The sequence below is a fragment of the Oncorhynchus gorbuscha genome, linkage group LG13 (assembly GCF_021184085.1).
Source record: "Oncorhynchus gorbuscha isolate QuinsamMale2020 ecotype Even-year linkage group LG13, OgorEven_v1.0, whole genome shotgun sequence".
NCBI lineage: Eukaryota > Metazoa > Chordata > Actinopteri > Salmoniformes > Salmonidae > Oncorhynchus > Oncorhynchus gorbuscha.
In genome coordinates this window covers 35296134-35317755 of record NC_060185.1, presented here as the reverse complement: position 1 = coordinate 35317755, position 21622 = coordinate 35296134, and the positions used below count along the sequence as shown (strand labels likewise).

The 21622-nt window shown below is 43.3% G+C and overlaps 1 protein-coding gene across 1 annotated transcript in view; it reads left to right on the top strand.

Moving 5' to 3' along the window:
- The window catches only part of LOC123992796 (TLC domain-containing protein 2-like), a 34226-nt gene extending 15183 nt beyond the window's left edge, over nucleotides 1-19043 (top strand). The window contains exons 4-5 of the mRNA XM_046294319.1: nucleotides 17801-17969; nucleotides 18237-19043. Coding sequence (XP_046150275.1) covers nucleotides 17801-17969; nucleotides 18237-18478 — 411 coding nt within the window. The 3' untranslated portion in view covers nucleotides 18479-19043. The remainder of the gene's footprint in view (nucleotides 1-17800; nucleotides 17970-18236) is intronic.
- The last annotated feature ends 2579 nt before the right edge of the window (nucleotides 19044-21622 follow it).

Genomic DNA, 21622 nt, shown 5'->3' with positions numbered 1-21622 from the left:
CCCCATAGCCAATTCCTCCTTCGGCCGCCTTTCCTTCCAGTTCTCTGCTGCCAATGACTGGAACGAACTGCAAAAATCCCTGAAGCTGGAGACTCATATTTCCCTCACTATCTTTAAGCACCAGCTGTCAGAGCAGCTCACAGATCACTGCTCCTGTACATAGCCAATCTGTAAATAGCCCATCCAACTACCTCATCACCATATTGTTATTTATTTTGCTCCTTTGTACCCCAGTACCTCTACTTGCACTCATCTTCTGCACATCTATCACCCCAGTGTTTAATTTGCCATACTCTAATAATTTCACCACTTTGGCCTATTTATTGCCTCACCCAACTTATCCTACCTCATTTGCACACACTGTATATAGACTATCTCTATTGTATTATTGACTGTATGTTTGTTTATTCCATGTGTAACTCTGTGTTGTTGTTTGTGTCACACTGCTTTGCTTTATCTTGGCCAGGTCGCAGTTGTAAATGAGAACTTGTTCTCAACTGGCCTACCTGGTTAAATAAAGGTGAAAAAAACAAAACATTTTGGGCCCTTGACTGGGTTCATGGAAAAACAAGGAAACATTTACCGTAAAAAGCTCCCCTCTCCTCCTTGTATGTAGGCCAGTTGGCTATGAAAGTTGGAAATATTGAGGTTGCTATGAACAAGGGTGAGTAGATACTAGAGCACTGCTTCAGAAGTTAATGAAAAAAGCATTTAGAAAATGGAATTGAGCCTAATGCAGTTCATCTAAGATGTTTAGGTCAGCAGGGGAGATGTCATTTGACTCTAGTTGCTTTTCTAATTGCAGTCGCTATAGCTGCGCTCTTCGTTCAACCGCTCTCTGACTGAGATGTTTTTGAAGGTTTCAACAGTGTTTGCTGTTTCCCTCCAACACAAATTGCTTTCATCCCTGTCTCGTTACGTATTATTGAGTTTGCTTATTAGTAGTGCTCAGTGCTGGTAGGGAAGCGAGTGTCGTGTGCTACTCTCTAACAGTTATTTTGACTGCTGTGTTCCATCTTTGAGATACACTATCATCGATTCCCCTACATAATACATCTGTATCTACAGGGCATTTGGAAAGTATTTAGACCCCTTGACCTTTTCCAAAAAAAAAATGTTACAGCCTTATTCTAAAATTTATTAAATCTACAATACTCCACAATGATAAAGCAAAAACGGGTTTTTCGAAATGTTTGCAAATGTATTAAAAATAAAATATTACATACGTTTTCAGACCCTTTACTCAGTACTTTGTTGCAGCACCTTTGACAAAGTTTACAGCCTCGAGTCTTCTTGGGTATGACATTACAAGCTTGGCACCTGCATTTGGGGAGTTTCTCCCATTCTTCTCTGCAGATCCTCTCATGCTCTGTCAGATTGGAGGGGGGAGCGTCGCTGCACAGCTATTTTCAGGTCTCTCCAGAGATGATCGATCAAGTCCAGGCTCTGGCTGGGCCACTCAAGGACATACAGAGACTTGTCCCGAAGCCACTCCTGTGTTGTCTTGGCTGTGTGCTTAAGATCTGAGGTCCTGAGCGCTCTAGAGTAGGTTTTCATCAAGGATCTCTCTGTACTTTGCTCTGTTCATCTTTCCCTCAATCCTGACTAGTCTCGCAGTTCCTGCTGCTGAAAGATATCCCCACAGCATGATGCTGCCACCACCATGCTTCACCGTAGGGATGGTGTCTAGTTTCCTCCATATGTGACACTTGGCATTCGGTTCAAAGACTTCAATATTGGTTTCATCAGACCAGAGAATCTTCTTTCCCATGGTCTGAGAGTCCTTTAGGAGCCTTTTGGCAAACTCCAAGCGGGCTGTAATGTTCCTTTTACTGAGGAATGTCTTCCGTCTGGCCACTCTACCATAAAGGCCTAATTGGTGGAGTGCTGCAGAGATGATTGTCCTTCTGGAAGATTCTCCAATCTCCACAGAGGAACTCTGGAGCTCTGTCAGAGTGAGCATCAGGTTCTTGGTCACCTCCTTGACCAAGGCCCTTCTCTCCCGATTGCTCAGTTTGGCCGGGCGGCCAGCTCTAGGAGGGGTCTTGGTGGTTTCGAACTTCTTCCATTTAAGTATGATGTAGGCCACTGTGTTCATGGGGACCTTCATTGCTGCAAAAATTCTTTGGTACCCTTCCCCAGGTACCCTTCCGACAATTAATTTAAAACATATTATGGCTTAGATCCCGCTAACGGGATCAATATGACAACAGCCAGTGAAAGTGCAGGGCACCAAATTCAATCAACAGAAATCTCATCATTAAAATTCCTCAAACATACAAGTGTTTTACACCATTTTACTTGTTGTTAACCTGTTGCGTCGAGCAATCCCGTATCCGGGAGCGTAATTATAGCCTCAAGCTCATTACCATAACGCAACGTTAACTATTCATGAAAATCGCAAATGAAATGAAATAAATATATTGTCTCACAAGCTTAGCCTTTTGTTAACAACACTGTCATCTCAGATTTTCAAAATATGCTTTTCATCCATAGCTACACAAGAATTTGTGTAAGAGTATTGATAGCTAGCATAGCATTAAGCATAGCATTCAGCAAGCAACATTTTCACAAAAACAAGAAAAGCATTCAAATAAAATAATTGACCTTTGAAGAACTTTGGATGTTTTCAATAAGGAGACTCTCAGTTAGATAGCAAATGTTCAGTTTTTCCAAAAATATTATTTGTGTAGGAGAAATCGCTCCGTTTTGTTCATCACGGCTAAGAAAAAACCCCGAAAATTCAGTCATTACAACGCCAAACGTTTTTCCAAATTAACTCCATAATATCACCAGAAACATGGCAAACGGTTGTTTAGAATCAATCTTCACCTGGTAAATGTAGTCTCTTATGGTCAATCTTCCAATGATGTGCCTACAAATACGTCACAATGCTGCAAACACCTTGGGGAAACGACGGAAAGTGTAGGCTCATTCCTTGCGCATTCACAGCCATATAAGGAGACATTGGAACAAAGCGCATTCAAAATCTGGGGCATTTCCTGTTTGAAATTTCATCTTGGTTTCGCCTGTAGCATCAGTTCTGTGGCACTCACAGATAATATCTTTGCAGATTTGGAAACGTCAGTGTTTTCTTTCCAAAGCTGTCAATTATATGCATAGTCGACTATCTTTTCGTGACAAAATACTTTGTTTAAAACGGGAACGTTTTTTTATCCATAAATTAAAAGAGCGCCCCCTATATCCAAGAAGTTAATCCCACCCACAGTGTCCGATTTCAAAAAGGCTTTACGACAAAAGCACACCAAATGATTGTTAGGTCAGTACCTAGTCACAGAAAAACACAGTCATTTTTCCGGCCAAAGAAAGGAGTCACAAAAAGCAGAAATAGAGATAAAATGAATCACTAACCTTTGATGATCTTCATCAGATGACACTCATAGGACTTCATGTTACACAATACATGTATGTTTTGTTCGATAAAGTTCATATTTATATCCCAAAATCTCAGTTTACATTGGCGCGTTACATTCAGTAATGTTTTGCTTCCAAAACATCTGGTGATTTTGCAGCGAGCCACATCAATTTACAGACATACTCATCATAAATGTTGATGAAAATACAAGTGTTATGCATGGAACTTTAGATAAACGTCTCCTTAACCTCATGGCTTGGTTTTTGCTCTGACGTACACTGTCAACTGTGGGACTTTATGTAGACAGGTGTGTGTCTTTCCAAATCATAGCCAATCAATTTGGAGAAACATCTCAAGGATGATCAATGGAAACAGGATGCACCTGAGCTCAATTTTGAGTCTAATAGCAATGGTTCTGAATAATTATGTAATTCAGATTTTTCTGGGTTTTAGGTTTAATATATTTACAAAAATGACTAAAAACCTGTTTTTTCTCTTTGCCATTACTGGGTATTGTGTGTAGATTAATGAGAATGTGTTTTATTTAATACGTTTTTGAATAAGGCTGTAATGTAACAGAGTGGAAAAAGGAAAGAGGTCTGAATACTTTCCAAATACACTGTATACACCTACTGCCTGCCATCTTCTCTTCTCCTCCTCTCCTCCTTTCATCTCCTGTCCTCTCGCTTTCTCTCCCCCCGGCTTCTTCTCAAAAGACCCTGATATTCCCGCTCCTACAGACCAGTCTTTGTCCATGTCCCCTCGTTCTGTCAGATTCCACTGACTCACCACATAATATAGCCTTAGTACAGCAGCCGCCAAAGCTGTAGTACATGCCATGCGTTCTGCTTCTTCATTCCAAAGTTATTGAACATTCTCATCCCTACTCTCTCTTAAGTGTACTCTAAAAGCAAAATAAAAGCATGTTGAGTTATAATTTCGAATTTGCTTTGGAAGTAAATTCATGAACATAATTTTCTGTAATATGTGGTTTGTGAAATTGTGGTTTGCTTTTCACAAACCACTAAAATGTCCCTGGACTCCAAGAAGCAATGTCAGCAGGAGCAATTTCATTTGTATAGCAGGCTGCTGAATGTATTTGCCAAAGAAATATTCCAGAGATCTTCATGTGCTCCACAAACATTCCTGTTTTGGCCAGGGTTCTTCTCTGTGGGTTGAGGAGGCAGAAGGAGTATCGCTTGCTATTTATTTTTGCGCAAGTTTCAGTTCTTTCAACATATCGCCTAAACCTAGAGCTATGAGCTATAACCTCATGTGTTTTAGCCCTATCACTGCATGGATGTTATTAGAACTTACAATTACCAAAGTGAGAACACCAGAATATTGTGATTGAGTGAGAGATTGAGTGTGAAGGAGAGGAAAGGGAAAGTGGGGTGAGGCAGAGAATGTGTCGATAGATTTTTGACGGGAGAGTTGTGGTGTGTTTTGCGGCCACATCTCTTTGGAGGAGGGAAACCCCTCCAGACAGAAGAAATCTGGTCTCCACATGAACCCCCTCTCACACACGCTCAACCCAGATCTCCGCCCCCATATCCCATACACCGAAACAGTCAAAACAGCACTCGATCAACCCCAAATCCACTCACTCAAGACAGCCTCTGCCCCTTCTCATTGCAACAGACCGATAGGGATCTGTAGTTAGTTATATGCATGTGCATGTTTTCATCTAAGTCCAGTGTTCCCTTCTTTTGTAAAATGTTTATTGTTTCCATTCCTCAGTGTCGTTCCATATAGTAAACTACTCATCCAATGATACCAGTCTAAGGCCCCTCTCATCCAATATCCACACATAGATTGAACCAGCCTCTTAACTAGAAACCATTCTCAAAAGTGCTAGTAAATCTTATTGGCAGGTAGCCTTGTGGTTAGAGCTTTGGACTAGTAACCGAAAGGTTGCAAGATCAAATCCCCAAGCTGACGAGGTAAAAATCTGTCGTTCTGCCCCTGAACAAGGCAGTTAACCCACTTTTCCTAGGCTGTCATTGAAAATAAGAATTTGTTCTTGAATTACTTGCCTAGTTAAATAAAATAAAAATAAATAAATACCTCAACAGTAAACTTTTAAACATTTTGTTGTACACTGGTATTGGACAGAAACATAATTATTGTGCCTAGGGCCTGACAATAAGAATCTCTGCGAAGTCATAACGTCTCTACATTGTTATGAAGTGTCCACATTGTCAGGAGAACCCACATTGTCATAAACATTATTATGTTGCTAAGAGGTTGGGCAGGAAATCCAGATGTGCTTAAACAGAGTGACTGTTGTGAGATGTTGGCATGGCAACCAGGAATGTGGTTCTTCAAGGAATCCGCTACGTTCAGAAACTGGAGAGGCAGGCCCAGGGAGAACAGAATGAGGGAGTTGGCCTTTACTGACTTCATACTGTAGTCAAGGTGACGCTATAGGAGGAAGCAGGGCACTCCAGATGGTGGGTGTGGTCTGCCCACGCATCATCGGGGACAAACTACATGCCCTCCAGGTCATCTACAGCACCCGATGTCATAGGAAGGCCAAAAAGATCATCAAGGACAACAACCACCCGAGCCACTGCCTGTTCACTATCATCCAGAAGGCGAGGTCAGTACAGGTGCATCAAAGCTGGGACCGAGAGAGAAGCTGTTTTTCAGTCTCAAGGCCATCAGACTGTTAAATAGCCATCACTAGCACATAGAGGCTGCTGCCTATATACATAGACTTGAAATCACTGGCCACTTTAATAAATGGAACACTAGTCACTTTAATAATGTTACATAGCTTGCATTACTCATCTCATATGTATATACTAAATTCTATACTATTCTACTGTATCTTAGTCTATGCCGCTCTGACATTGCTCGTCCATATATTTATATATTCTTAATTCCATTCCTTTACTTAGATTTGTGTGTATTGGGTATATGTTGTGAAATTGTTAGATATTTCTTGTTAGATATTACTACACAGTCGGGGCTAGAAACACAAGCATTTTGCTACACCCATAACAACATCTGCTAAACATGTATATGTGACCAATTAAATTGTATTTTATTTAGAGGGAGCGGGAGAGAGAGAGAGACTTGGCTGCCAGCCAGAAGGATAGCTGTGAATTCCAAAGCATTTATGTCTACGGTTTTCCAGCAACTATGGATGTGTGTAGTCTTGGGATGTACTCAAAAGACAATCCCAGATTCCAACATGTGTATAGGGAAATTCCTATATTTAGCTCAGTTACAGTTGTTCGGAAAACACACAATTTATGCTGGGTAGTTATGGAAACATTTGAATTTGCTCAAAACGTAAAGCATAAGTATTCATAGGATAAATGTATTGTTACACTGACAGTAGTCTGTAGTGTACATATACAGCCAAGTGGTCACTGAGTAGTGTAGATACATCATTTTTGAAGTAGCTTCTATACTAATCAACATCTAGGAGAAAGTTAGGTGAGGTGAGTCACCAAAACCAATTAACACTTCCACACCTATCATCTGGCGACCACTAGTGAGGACTAGTGACGAGTATGAATGTCACAGCGACCTTTCGAAACACATTTCATGATGAAAACACAACTTTTTTTGTAGTTTACCATTACTAACCATGGATGCACAGCATACACAATGTTTTTTATTTTTTAATCTATGGTCATTCATTGACCGTGGCATTAACCCTGATCAGCACTAGAAGGGTCATCACAGTATCTATTACTGCGGATGTGGGGTGGTTTTCTGTAACGTGGATGTGTGATTGTGTTCATGCAAGTGTGTGGGGGTGGGGGGTTTGTGTGAACATGATGGTTCATACACATATTTTTTACATGTAGACCACCCTACACTTACATACTGTACATAAAACTTCCTCTCCTGAACCACACCCTGGCCCTGCTTTACACAAGACAGAGTGGTTTCCATAGGCTTTCCCATTTACTTCCTTACCATAGACTTCCCTAGCTCATTTTCCCTTCCCTTCCAATATCCCCCACTGAAAAAAACGGAAAACCTCCATCTGTCTACTCCAGTCCAGTATTGACCCGTTGCTATCGGAGTAACTCTGTTTGAGTGTGATGGTCGCTATGGAACGTGGTGTTATTAGTCAGTAAACTACACCCTGGGACCAGCCGATAGGGAGAACAGGCCTGTTTTTTTGGTGGGGGCTGTTGAGTGTTGTAATGTGTGTTGAATGCAGTGGTGGTTATTGGGCTATGTGTGTGTGCCTACCAGACTGGTTGTGCAACCCAACTTTACAGTAAAAGCCTGTTACCATTTTGATTCTTAGAATCATGACTAGAATGACATAGAACTCCTGCTGTTGCTATGTTCTTCACAGTTAGAGGCCACTATACTAGGCAACCAACACTCTAATCAGAAGACGAATCATTAGCTTTGTACACAAAAGCATCAAACACCTAACACTCCATCTTGTGTTTGGCATGCTTGAGTGTGTGAAGTGTGTGTACATGGCGTGATAGTATATTGTACAGGGAGTCAGGGTCTGAGTGGTGTTTATGCCTTCCTGTTATATTTAGGCCCTGTGAGGAATGTGCCTGGTCCCTGGCCCCATGTTTACATTACATATACTGCGCTGCATTGAGGACTGGCCATCACAAATGCTGTTTACCTTCACCTTTGACCCTGCACTGAGATGAGACACACAACATTTGGCGTGGGAGGGTATTTGTCATATATACACACCCCAACACAAACTTTGGACTGTTATACAGTACCAGTCAAAAGTTTGGACACCTACTCATTCAAGGGTCCGGGCCTCTGGCAGTCTCTTTGGGGGTACCACAGGGTTCAATTCTTGGTCCGACTCTTTTCTCTGTATATGTCAACGATGTCACTCTTGCTGCGGGTGATTCCTTGATCCACCTCTACACAGAAGACACCATTCTGTATACATCTGGCCCTTCTTTGGATACTGTGTTAACAAACCTCCAAACGAGCTTCAATGCCATACAACACTCCTTCTGTGGCCTCCAACTGCTCTTAAACACTAGTAAAACTAAATGCATGCTTTTCAACGGATCGCTGCCTGCACCCACCCGCCCGACTAGCATCACTACTCTGGACGGTTCTGACTTAGAATATGTGGACAACTACAAATACCTGGGTGTCTGGCTATACTGTAAAGTCTCCTTCCAGAATCATATTATAAATCTACGATCCAAAATTAAATCTGGAATCGGCTTGCTATTTCGCAACAAAGGATTCTTCACTCATGCTGGCAGACATACCCTGGTAAAACTGACCATCCTACCGATCCTCGACAATTTTACAAAATAGCCTCCAACACTCTACTCAGCAAACTGGATGGAGTCTATCACAGTGCCATCCGTTTTGTCACCAAAGCCCCATATACAGTGGGGCAAAAAAGTATTTAGTCAGCCACCAATTGTGCAAGTTCTCCCACTTAAAAAGATGAGAGGCCTGTAATTTTCATCATAGGTACACTTCAACTATGACAGACAAAATGAGAGAACAAAATCCAGAAAATCGCATTGTAGGATTTTTTAATGAATTTATTTTCAAATTATGGTGGAAAATAAGGTTTTGATCAATCACAAAAGTTTATCTCAATACTTTGTTATATACCCTTTGTTGGCAATGACCGAGGTCAAACGTTTTCTGTAAGTCTTCACAAGGTTTCCACACACTGTTGCTGGTATTTTGGCCCATTCCTCCATGCAGATCTCCTTTTGGGGCTGTTGTTGGGCAACACGGACTTTCAACTCCCTCCAAAGATTTTCTATGGGGTTGAGATCTGGAGACTGGCTAGGCCACTCCAGGACCTTGAAATGCTTCTTACGAAGCCACTCCTCCGTTGCCCAGGCGGTGTGTTTGGGATCATTGTCATGCTGATAGACCCAGCCACGTTTCATCTTCAATGCCCTTGCTGATGGAAGGAGGATTTCACTCAAAATCTCACGATACATGGCCCCATTCATTCTTTCCTTTACACGGATCAGTCGTCCTGGTCCCTTTGCAGAAAAACAGCCCCAAAGCATGATGTTTCCACCCCCATGCTTCACAATAGGTATGGTGTTCTTTGGATGCAACTCAGCATTCTTTGTCCTCCAAACACAACGAGTTGAGTTTTTACCAAAAAGTTATATTTTGGTTTCATCTGACCATATGACATTCTCCCAATCTTCTTCTGGATCATCCAAATGCTCTCTAGCAAACTTCAGACGGGCCTGGACATGTACTGGTTTAAGCAGGGGGACACGTCTGGCACTGCAGGATTTGAGTCCCTGGCGGCGTAGTGTGTTACTGATGGTAGGCTTTGTTACTTTGGTCCCAGCTCTCTGCAGGTCATTCACTAGGTCCCCCCGTGTGGTTCTGGGATTTTTGCTCACCGTTCTTGTGATCATTTTGACCCCACGGGGTGAGATCTTGTGTGGAGCCCCAGATCGAGGGAGATTATCAGTGGTCTTGTATGTCTTCCATTTCCTAATAATTGCTCCCACAGTTGATTTCTTCAAGCCAAGCTGCTTACCTATTGCAGATTTCATCTTCCAAGCCTGGTACAGGTCTACAATTTTGTTTCTGGTGTCCTTTGACAGCTCTTTGGTCTTGGCCATAGTGGAATTTGGAGTGTGACTGTTTGAGGTTGTGGACTGGTGTCTTTTATACTGATAACAATTTCAAACAGGTGCCATTGATACAGGTAACGAGTGGAGGACAGAGGAGCCTCTTAAAGAAGAAGTTACCGGTCTGCGAGAGCCAGAAATCTTGCTTGTTTGTAGGTGACCGAATATTTATTTTCCACCATAATTTGCAAATAAATTCATTTAAAAAATCCTACAATGTGATTTTCTGGATTTTTTCTCCTAATTTTGTCTGTCATAGTTGAAGTGTACCTATGATGAAAATTACAGGCCTCTCATCTTTTTAAGTGGGAGAACTTGCACAATTGGTGGCTGACTAAATACTTTTTTGCCCCACTGTACCACCCACCACTGCGACCTGTATGCTCTCGTTGGCTGGCCCTCGCTACATAAGTCTTTGCTAGGTAAAGCTCCGCCTTATCTCAGCTCACTGGTCACCATAACAACACCCATAGCACGCGCTCCAGCAGGTATATCTCACTGGTCATCCCCAAAGCCAACACCTGCTCTGGCTGCCTTTCCTTCCAGCTCTCTGCTGCCAATGACTGGAATGAATTGCAAAAATCACTGAAGTTGGAGACATCTCCCTCACTAACTATTTGAGCCGATTACCGATTGCTGCAGCTGTACACAGCCCATCTGTAAATAGCCCATCCAACTACCTACCTCATCCCCATATTGTTTTTATTTACTTTTTTTGCACACCAGTATTTCTACTTGCACATCATCATCTGCACATGTATCACTCCAGTGTTAACTTGCTAAATTGTAATTATTTTGCTACTATAGCCTGTTTATTGCCTTACCTCCTTATGATGTTTGCACACACTGTATATATTCTTTATTTTATTTAACCAGGTATGCCAGTTGAGAACAAGTTCTCAATTACACCTGCAACCTGGCCAAGATAAGGTAAAGCAGAGCAACACAAACAACAACACAAGAGTTACACATGGAATAAACAAACATACAGTCAATAACACAATAGAAAAAGAGGAGGGTGCAAAGCTGTCATCAGCTACTTTGAAGAATCTCAAATATAAAATATATATTTGATTTAACACTTTTTTTGGTTACTACAGTTGCAAACCGTAGTTGCAAACCAGACAACAGTTGCAAACCGTAGTCTGGCTTTTTATGAAGATTTTGGAGCAGTGGCTTCTTCCTTGCCGAGCGGCCTTTCAGATTATATCGATATCGGACTAGTTTTACTGTGGATATAGATACTTTCGTACCTCTTTCCTCCAGCATCTTCATCAGGTCCTTTGCTGTTGTTCTGGGATTGATTTGCACTTTTCGCACCAAAGTACATTCATCTCCAGGAGACAGAACGCGTCTCCTTCCTGAGTGGTATGGCTGCTGCGTGGTCCCATGGTGTTTATACTTGCGTACTATTGTTTGTACAGATGAACGTGGTACCTTCAGTCATTTGGAAATTGCTCCCAAGGATGACCCAGACTTGTGGAGGTCTACCATTTTTTTCTGAGGTCTTAGCTGATTTCTTTTGATTTTCCCATGATGTCAAACAAATAGGCACTGAGTTTGAAGGTAGGCCTTGAAATACAACCACAGGTTCACCTCCAATTGACTCAAATGATGTCAATCAGCCTATCAGAAGCTTCTAAAGTCATGACATCATTTTCTGGATTTTTCCAAGCTGTTTAAAGGCACAGTGAACCTCATGTATGTAAACTTCTGACCCACTGGAATTGTGATACAGTTAATTATAAGTGAAATAATCTGTCTGTAAACAATTATTGGAAAAATGACTTGTGGCATGCACAAAGTAGATGTCCTAACTGACTTGCCAAAACTATAGTTTGTTAACAAGAAATTTGTGGAGTGGTTGAAAAACAAGTTTTAATGGCTCCAACCTAAGTGTATGTAAACTTCCGACTTCAACTGTACATAGGCCAGCAGTCTCTAAATCAAATCCAATCAAATCAAATCAAATTGTATTTGTCACATACACATGGTTAGCAGATGTTAATGCGAGTGTAGCGAAATGCTTGTGCTTCTAGTTCCGACAATGCAGTGATAACCAACAAGTAATCTAACTAACAATTCCAAAACTACTGTCTTATACACAGTGTAAGGGGATAAGGAACATGTACATAAGGATATATGAATGAGTGATGGTACAGAGCAGCATACAGTAGATGGTATCGAGTACAGTATATACATATGAGACGAGTGTGTAGACAAAGTAAACAAAGTGGCATAGTTAAAGTGGCTAGTGATACATGTGTTACATAAGGATGCAGTCGATGATGTAGAGTACAGTATATACATATGCATATGAGATGAATAATGTAGGGTAAGTAACATTATATAAGGTAGCATTGTTTAAAGTGGCTAGTGATATATTTACATCATTTCCCATCAATTCCCATTATTAAAATGGCTGGAGTTGGGTCAGTGTCAATGACAGTGTGTTGGCAGCAGCCACTCAATGTTAGTGGTGGCTGTTTAACAGTCTGATGGCCTTGAGATAGAAGCTGTTTTTCAGTCTCTCGGTCCCAGCTTTGATGCACCTGTACTGACCTCGCCTTCTGGATGATAGCGGGGTGAACAGGCAGTGGTTCGGGTGGTTGATGTCCTTGATGATCTTTATGGCCTTCCTGTAACAACGGGTGGTGTAGGTGTCCTGGAGGGCAGGTAGTTTGCCCCCGGTGATGCGTTGTGCAGTCCTCACTACCCTCTGGAGAGCCTTACGGTTGAGGGCGGAGCAGTTGCCGTACCAGGCGGTGATACAGCCCGCCAGGATGCTCTCGATTGTGCATCTGTAGAAGTTTGTGAGTGCTTTTGGTGACAAGCCGAATTTCTTCAGCCTCCTGAGGTTGAATAGGCGCTGCTGCGCCTTCTTCACGACGCTGTCAGTGTGAGTGGACCAATTCAGTTTGTCTGTGATGTGTATGCCGAGGAACTTAAAACTAGCTACCCTCTCCACTACTGTTCCATCGATGTGGATAGGGGGGTGTTCCCTCTGCTGTTTCCTGAAGTCCACAATCATCTCCTTAGTTTTGTTGACGTTGAGTGTGAGGTTATTTACCTGACACCACACTCCGAGGGCCCTCACCTCCTCCCTGTAGGCCGTCTCGTCGTTGTTGGTAATCAAGCCTACCACTGTTGTGTCGTCCGCAAACTTGATGATTGAGTTGGAGGCGTGCGTGGCCACGCAGTCGTGGGTGAACAGGGAGTACAGGAGAGGGCTCAGAACGCACCCTTGTGGGGCCCCCGTGTTGAGGATCAGCGGGGAGGAGATGTTGTTGCCTACCCTCACCACCTGGGGGCGGCCCGTCAGGAAGTCCAGTACCCAGTTGCACAGGGCGGGGTCGAGACCCAGGGTCTCGAGCTTGATGACGAGCTTGGAGGGTACTATGGTGTTGAATGCCGAGCTGTAGTCGATGAACAGCATTCTCACATAGGTATTCCTCTTGTCCAGGTGGGTTAGGGCAGTGTGCAGTGTGGTTGAGATTGCATCGTCTGTGGACCTATTTGGGCGGTAAGCAAATTGGAGTGGGTCTAGGGTGTCAGGTAGGGTGGAGGAGATATGGTCCTTGACTAGTCTCTCAAAGCACTTCATGATGACGGAAGTGAGTGAGCTCAGTTACCTTAGCTTTCTTGGGAACAGGAACAATGGTGGCCCTCTTGAAGCATGTGGGAACAGCAGACTGGTATAGGGATTGATTGAATATGTCCGTAAACACACCGGCCAGCTGGTCTGCACATGCTCTGAGGGCGCGGCTGGGGATGCCGTCTGGGCCTGCAGCCTTGCGAGGGTTAACACGTTTAAATGTCTTACTCACCTCGGCTGCAGTGAAGGAGAGACCGCATGTTTCCGTTGCAGGCCGTGTCAGTGGCACTGTATTGTCCTCAAAGCGGGCAAAAAAGTTATTTAGTCTGCCTGGGAGCAAGACATCCTGGTCCGTGACTGGGCTGGATTTCATCTTGTAGTCCGTGATTGACTGTAGACCCTGCCACATGCCTCTTGTGTCTGAGCCATTGAATTGAGATTCCACTTTGTCTCTGTACTGACGCTTAGCTTGTTTAATAGCCTTGCGGAGGGAATAGCTGCACTGTTTGTATTCAGTCATGTTGCCAGACACCTTGCCCTGATTAAAAGCAGTGGTGAGAGGTGCAGGGTTGAGTAACCGGGTCATAGCCGGCTAGTAACAGTGTCTAAAGTTCAGGGCAGGGTACTGGGCGGAGGCCGGCTAGTGATGACTGATTAACAGTCTGATGGCTTGGCGATAGAAGCTGTTTATCAGTCTCACAATCCCTGTTCTGTCTCCGCCTTCTAGGTGGTGTGTGTGTATTGTCTTCATTTCATCACCTGCAAAACAGGCTGCTCAGGCTACCAATATTCACTCTGGAGGCCTTTTTCATGTCATCATCTGTAACCAGGGAAACAGGTTTGGTTTGAGGTGCGTTAACCTCTCGGGGCTCAGAGAGAGGTCAATGCTCTACAGATGGACTGACTCCGTTCCATTCCCACCTGGCTGACATTTTAGTTTTTTCTGCTGCCTTGGCCATGACTCTACAAATCTTAGTAGGATGAAGTTGCATCTAAATGCTTATCAACACCCAAGTCAATTATCTGTTATTCCTAGAAATTGAGTATCTTGGCCACTTTTTGTTTTTATCCTCCACCATTGTCGCTCTGCCAGTGCTGTGTGCCACCTTGGGTCTATCGGCCATCTTTGATCTATCTTACCCTTACCTGCCATTCTTCACTGTGGTTAAGGAAACACACGCAAACACAATCTGTTTTCACCCTTTCTCCTTTACCCCCAACCAGTTCAATATACACAAAACGAGAGAAAATGCTTTGAAACTAGGGTTCTACTGCTGATTCTTGCTTTCCATTTCAAAACGTTTTGCTACGTTGTACCTTACTGAACATGACACAGCAGCACATAGTGTAAGAGCAAGGCTAACCTCACCGTGCCCACTTTCCCATCCATGCTGTCACAGACTGGGTCCCCTGCCAACAGTCTCATCCCCTTGGCCCTGTGTATATCCACTATGTGTCTCTGTCTGTGGCACTGTTAATAGGCTACCAGCAGCTCGCTGCCAAGCCTGACCCTGGCTTAGCAGGGGATAGCTTGCTAATGCTGAATCATTCTAATGGTCCAGGGCTGTCTTATCTGTCTGTCTGATACAGGGGAGAGAGGATTACAGTAGCTTCAATCCCATTCAGGGGGGCTCACTGTCGGGCAAGGTTTTGGGGTTCATCCCCTTTCATGGCTTGATTTAATTTGTTTCACTGACAGGACCCAGCCAGGACCTAGGCTATGGCGTCTGGTCCTAATCATACCCCACAAAAAGAGCCACGTGCCTGAGCTTGGCCCAAGTGATGTCCCCCTGTCTCTCTCAGTGGCGATTTGAGGTTATCATTTCCTGATTATGGCCTGACTGCTTCGCTGGATCATAGTAGGGAATCAAGGTTTTGTAGTGTAAAGCTTGTGTAAGGGGTTATTAAGTGAGTGCCTCCTCACCCACTTCTATCAATGATTACAATCAGTCATTATATACATGGCTCTGATTACCCCCTCCCTTCACAAGGACAGGGAGGAAACTACAATCAGTGTCTCTAGTGAAGATACCTCTCACAAATGACGCTCCTCAAACATCATAGAGGAAGCCATGACCATACAAGCAGACATAAACACACATAGTAGGATCTCCAACGAGTCTGCTAAGTCTATTGTCCCAGGGTCATCGGGAATCATTATGTATGCAGGATTTTTATTTCAACCAATAATCCATGGTCAAATTCTACTATTTGAAGTATCACAGATAACTAACCAAAATAGAGTCGGAATATCAAACAGTATTTCTAAAATAGGTGATTCAAAAATGTTTGTTCTAATTGACCAAGCAGTTATTCTTAATACATACAGTTAATACGTGTCTGTCTTGATGTTCAGCTGAAGTGAGAACCAGCCTACACAGTGAGTGCCAAGGATCAATGTTGAGAGATCATACAGCACTCATACAAGACGTCACAGAGAGAGCTACAAGGTGATAGATAATCATGTAAACAGAATCCTGGCCATGAGGTCTCTTATCAGAGCATTTTATACCGTTTTTATTTGATCTCCATAGTTCCTGTTTTGACTATCCCGGAGGAAATGTGTGACCTGGAAGAACGATAAGACCGGTTGAAGTTTAGTGTGAGTGTGTATGTATGAGAGACCGGGGTGTTTACCTGGGACTTCTCTCTCCCTGGGGAAAGAGTCACACACACCTTATTGGCTAAGAGCAGCATGGGATTAGGGCCTCTATATATACACACACATACACACAGCCTGCAGCAGGAGATAGGACATAATGCTGTGTCTCACGTCAGTGCTGGCCTGTTGGTAGTCTGGCTAAATAGGTGTTATTATTCAGACATGCTTGGACCTGAGTTTCTACATGTGAGCGTCTCTTTCTGTCTTTTTATTCCTCTTTAGGGGGTAGCCACTCGCCAGTGTGTGTGCTGACCTTTAGACTAGACCTCAGTGTGTGTGCTGCTGTTTATCCCATGACCATTTGTCAGTTTATGGAGGGCACCTCGTCTGTTGACTCCAGCCTCACCCCTGGGGCCACGCACACACCACACACATACACACACTGAAAGCCCTTCCATTGGGTCCTGCCTAATTGTTAAGCTCAGTCGCACAACTGAGCCATTGACGACGTTTGAGTGTCCTAACAAGATACTTTGTGCTTTACATCGCTAAATTGGTGTGCCAGTAACTGCTATGTAACATGGTCTACAGCCTCCCAGAATTAAAGCTGCGTTTCAAATGGCACCCTATTCCCTATGTTGTTTGCTACTTTTGTGCACACACACAGTGCACTATGTTGGGAATAGGGTGCCATTTGGGAGACAGACTGAGTAATTCAGTGGTTTGAATTGAGACAGGAGAAAGGTTCGGGTTAGTAACAGTGTGGACAGGGTCAGGGTCATTGGACTGCTCGGGCATTGCTGTTCTCAATGGGATATTTTGGGGGAAACATAAATCTCTCCAGTCTGCTACAGTAACTAAGATGGATGTGAGATTTACTGATCGAACTCTGACACACAAAACAATACAGATGTTGTAAAGGCTGCTGCAGTCTAATAAAAGATTATTCAAAAGATTTCCCTGAAGTTATTGTATATCAGAGCAGTATGTACACATTCTATAGTGACTCTATTGTAGACTGGCATTGGGTGCCACCTATTGGTTCTAGTACGCTACTACATCACCCTGTTACCAAAGACTGTCTGATATGCTGTAGCCTCAGACTTTCATTTCATAACCATGACCTTGCAGATGTTTCATAAGCATGATGACCTTCCTCAATGTAATTAAATAAAGAGTCAGTGTTTCACATTCAAAGGCATGTATCTGACAAGCAAATAAAGGAAAAACAAACAAAGGCTTGTTATGATAATCTAACTGCATGACATTTTCCTGGAAATAATACAATGTTTATCATAAATACAAAAAAAGTCTGTAGTGCTTTGAGTCAGGTGGTCACAGGATGTGGTGCGTTTTGCACCGTGGCTAATATGGTGGACATGACCTAAAGTCATGAGATCCCAGTCATCCCACCACTACCTCATGAGATGATGGTTAACCATGTGACTTCTGGGTAGATGAGTAGGTTGTTTGTTTGTTATGTTAGGACATGTGAGTTGACTCAGACCTGGACTCGAAAGCTAGGGACTTAGGACTTAAATCAAACTCTAGGTTTAGGAATTTGACTAAATCACTGCCACTCGGTGTCTAAGTTTCTCTCATTCTCCCTCTCTCTCGGTCTCTCTTCCTCCTAGGTGATCAGCTGTTTCGGCATCACCGTCCTGACCGGTCGCTACGTGGGCTTTGCTGTGGTGGCCCTCCTGGTTGAGATCAACTCTGTGTTCCTCCACCTGCGGCAGATCTTACGCATGGCCAACCTAGCAGAGGGCAACCTTTACCGCATCAACAGCATGGTCAACCTAGGTACTGTCACGTTCATAAGGTTTCAATGATGAAAGGATATTTTTTATGAACAGCTAGCTTGTGCTAGACATTTATTATCTATAACTTCACATCATGAGGTGTTGCCATTAAGTGGTTTGGTTACATGACCTTTCAACTGTCATAAAGCACTGTAGTAAGTAGATTATACAAATGTTAGCCCCATAGAATTACATATAGAAATACATGTGTCATTTAATAGGATCTCTGTTCTTAGTGCTGATAATAACGAACAACATATTATTCCAGGTACCTATGTGGTGTTCCGGATCAACACCCTGGCCTGGATGACCCGCTGGCTGGTCCTGAACCGGGACAACATCCCCCTGTTCAGCTACACAGCGGGGAGTGTAGGGCTAGCCATTATGACCGCCATGAATATAGTGCTCTTCTACCGCCTGCTGAGGTCTGACTTCCTCAAGAGTAGTACACCCACGCCCACAGATTGTAAAGAGAGTAGAGGGCAAGGAGAGGGAAAGAAGGAGACGTAGGAAGGAAGGGAGGGAGGGAGAGAGATAATGGCAGAGATTGTATAATGGCAGAGATGGATAAGATGTCCTTGAGTATTCGAGAGGGTGAGCAGGATGTATGTACACACACAGGGAGATACATAAGACATCATGTAGCGAAGCCGGGAGCGCGAGGATGTCAGTCACATACAAACACACACACATATAAATACACACTTTGTGGCCAACAGACCTTGTACCTTATGCCTGTACTCTACCCAAGAGATCTGACCAAATACACTTCCCCATCTCTTCTGTTTTGAGGTACAGGCGTTTACAATTCACACACAAGGTCCATTGAATGATAGCCAAAAAGAAGTGACACATCTATGAAATAATGTGTGTGTATATATGTGTACTGTGTGAGTGTGCAGGATAATGTGCTCTACTGTACCGTAGAAAGTTTGGGTTCTCACCCAATCGGTCGTGTGTGTGTGTGTATATATATATAGTCAAAAGTTTGGACACACCTACTCATTCAAGTTTTTTATTTTTTTTAAACTATTTTCTACATTGTAGAATAATAGTGAAGACATCAAAACTATGATATAACACATATGGAATCATGTAGTAAAAAAAAAGTTAAACAAATCTAAATATATTTTAGATTTTAGATCCTTTAAAGTATCCACCCTTTGCCTAGATAACAGTTTTGCACACTCTTGGCATTCTCTCAACCAGCTTCATGAGGAATGCTTTTCCAACAGTCTTGAAGGAGTTCTGACATGCTGAGCACTTGTTGGCTGCTTTTCCTTCACTCTGCGGTCCAACTCATCCCAAACCATCTCAATTGGGTTGAGGGTCGGGTGATCGTGGAGGCCAGGTCATCTGATGCAGCTCTCAATCACTCTCCTTTTTGGTCAAATAGCCCTTACACAGCCTGGAGGTGTGTTGGGTCATTGTCCTGTTGAAAAACAAATGATAGGCCCACTAAGTGCAAATGAGTTGGGATGGCAGAATGCTGTGGTAGCCATGCTGGTTAAGTGTGCCTTGAATTCTAAATAAATCATGAGTGTCACCAGCAAAGCACCATCACACGTCCTCCTCCATGCTTCACGGTGGGAACTACACATGCTGAGATCATCCATTCACCTACTCTGCATCTCATAAAGCCATGGCAGTTGGAACCAAAAACCTCAAATTTGGACTCATCAGACCAAAGGATAAATTTCCACCTCTCTAATGTCCATTGCTCGTGTTTCTTGGCCCAAGCAGGTCTCTTCTTCTTATTGGTGTCCTTTAGTAGTGGTTTATTTGCAGCAATTCGACCATGAAGGCCTGATTCACACAGTCTCTTCTGAACAGTTGATGTTGAGATGTGTCTGTTACTTGAACTCTGAAGCATTAATTTGGGCTGCAATTTTTGAGGCTGGTAACTCTAATGAACTTATTCTCTGCAGTAGAGATAACTCTGAGGTCTTCCTTTCCTGTGGCGGTCCTCATGAGAGCCAGTTTCATCATAGCGCTTGATTGTTTTTGCGACTGCACTTGAAGAAACTTGAAAGGTTCTTGAAATGATCTGCATTGACTGACCTTCATGTCTTAAAGTAATGATGGACTGTCATTTCTCTCTGCTTATTTGAGGTGTTCTTGCCATAATATTGACTTGGTATTTTACCAAATAGGGCTATCTTCTGTATACCACCCCTACCTTGTCACCACACAACTGATTGTCTGAAATGCATTAAGAAGGAAAAGAATTCCACAAATTAACTTTTTAACAAGGCACACCTGTTAATTGAAATGCATCCCAGGTGACTACCTCATGAAGCTGGTTGTGAAAATTCCAAGAGTGCGAAAAGCTGTCATCAAGGCAAAGGGTGGCTACTTTGAAGAATCTCAAATATAAAATATATATTTGATTTGTTTAAATGTATTTAAATAAAAAATAATCCCTCATCAATCTACACACAGTACCCGTTTAATGACAAAGCAAAAACAGGTTTTTAGATTTTTTTGAAAATGTATTTGAAAAAATGAAAGACCTTATTTTACGTAAGACCCTTTGAGCCTCAAAATTTAGCTCAGGTGCATCCTGTTTCCATTGATCATCCTTTAAATGTTTCTACAACTTGATTGGAGTCTTTTTTTGTTGAATTTTACCCCTTTTTCTCCCCAATTTCGTGGTATCCAATTGTTTTAGTAGCTACTATCTTGTCTCATCGCTACAACTCCCCTACGGGCTCGGGAGAGACGAAGGTTGAAAGTCATGCGTCCTCCGATACACAACCCAACCAAGCCGCACTGCTTCTTTACACAGCGCGCATCCAACCCGGAAGCCAGCTGCACCAATGTGTTGGAGGAAACACCGTGCACCTGGCAACCTTGGTTAGCACGCACTGCGCCCGGCCCGCCACAGGAGTCGCTGGTGCGCGATGAGACAAGGACATCCTTACCTGCCAAGCCCTCCCTAACCCACACGACACTAGGCCAATTGTGCATCGCCCCACGGACCTCCCGGTCGCGGCCGGTTAAGACAGAGCCTGGGCACGAACCCAGAGTCTCTGATGGCACAGCTGGCGCTGCAGTATAGCACCCTTAACCACTGCGCCACTCGGGAGGCCCCACCTGTGCTAAATTCAACTGATTGCACATGATTTGGAATGGCACACCTGTCTATATAAGGTCCCAAAGTTGACAGTGCATGTTAGAGCAAAAACCAAGCCATGAGGTCGAAGGAATTATCACTCTGACAGAGTGCCAAATTTCCTTTGTGGAGATGGTAGAACCTTCCAGAAAGACAACCATCTCTGCAGCACTCCACCAATCAGGCCTTTTTGGTAGAGTGACCAGAAGGAGGCCACTCCCCAGAAAAAGGCACATGACAGCCCGCTTGAAGTTTTCCAAAAGGCCCCTAAAGAACTCTGATTCTGATTCTCAAGATTCTCTGGTCTGATGAAACCAAGATTGAACTCTTTGAACTTAATGCCAAGCGTCACATCTGGAGGAAACCTGAGACAATCCCTACGGTGAAACATGGTAATGGCAGCATCATGCTGTGGGGATCGAGGGAAAGATAAATGGAGAAAAGTAGAGATCATTGATGAAAACCTGCTCCGGAGCGCTCAGTACCTCAGACTAGGGTGAAGGTTCACCTTCCAACAGGACAACGACCCTATGCACAAA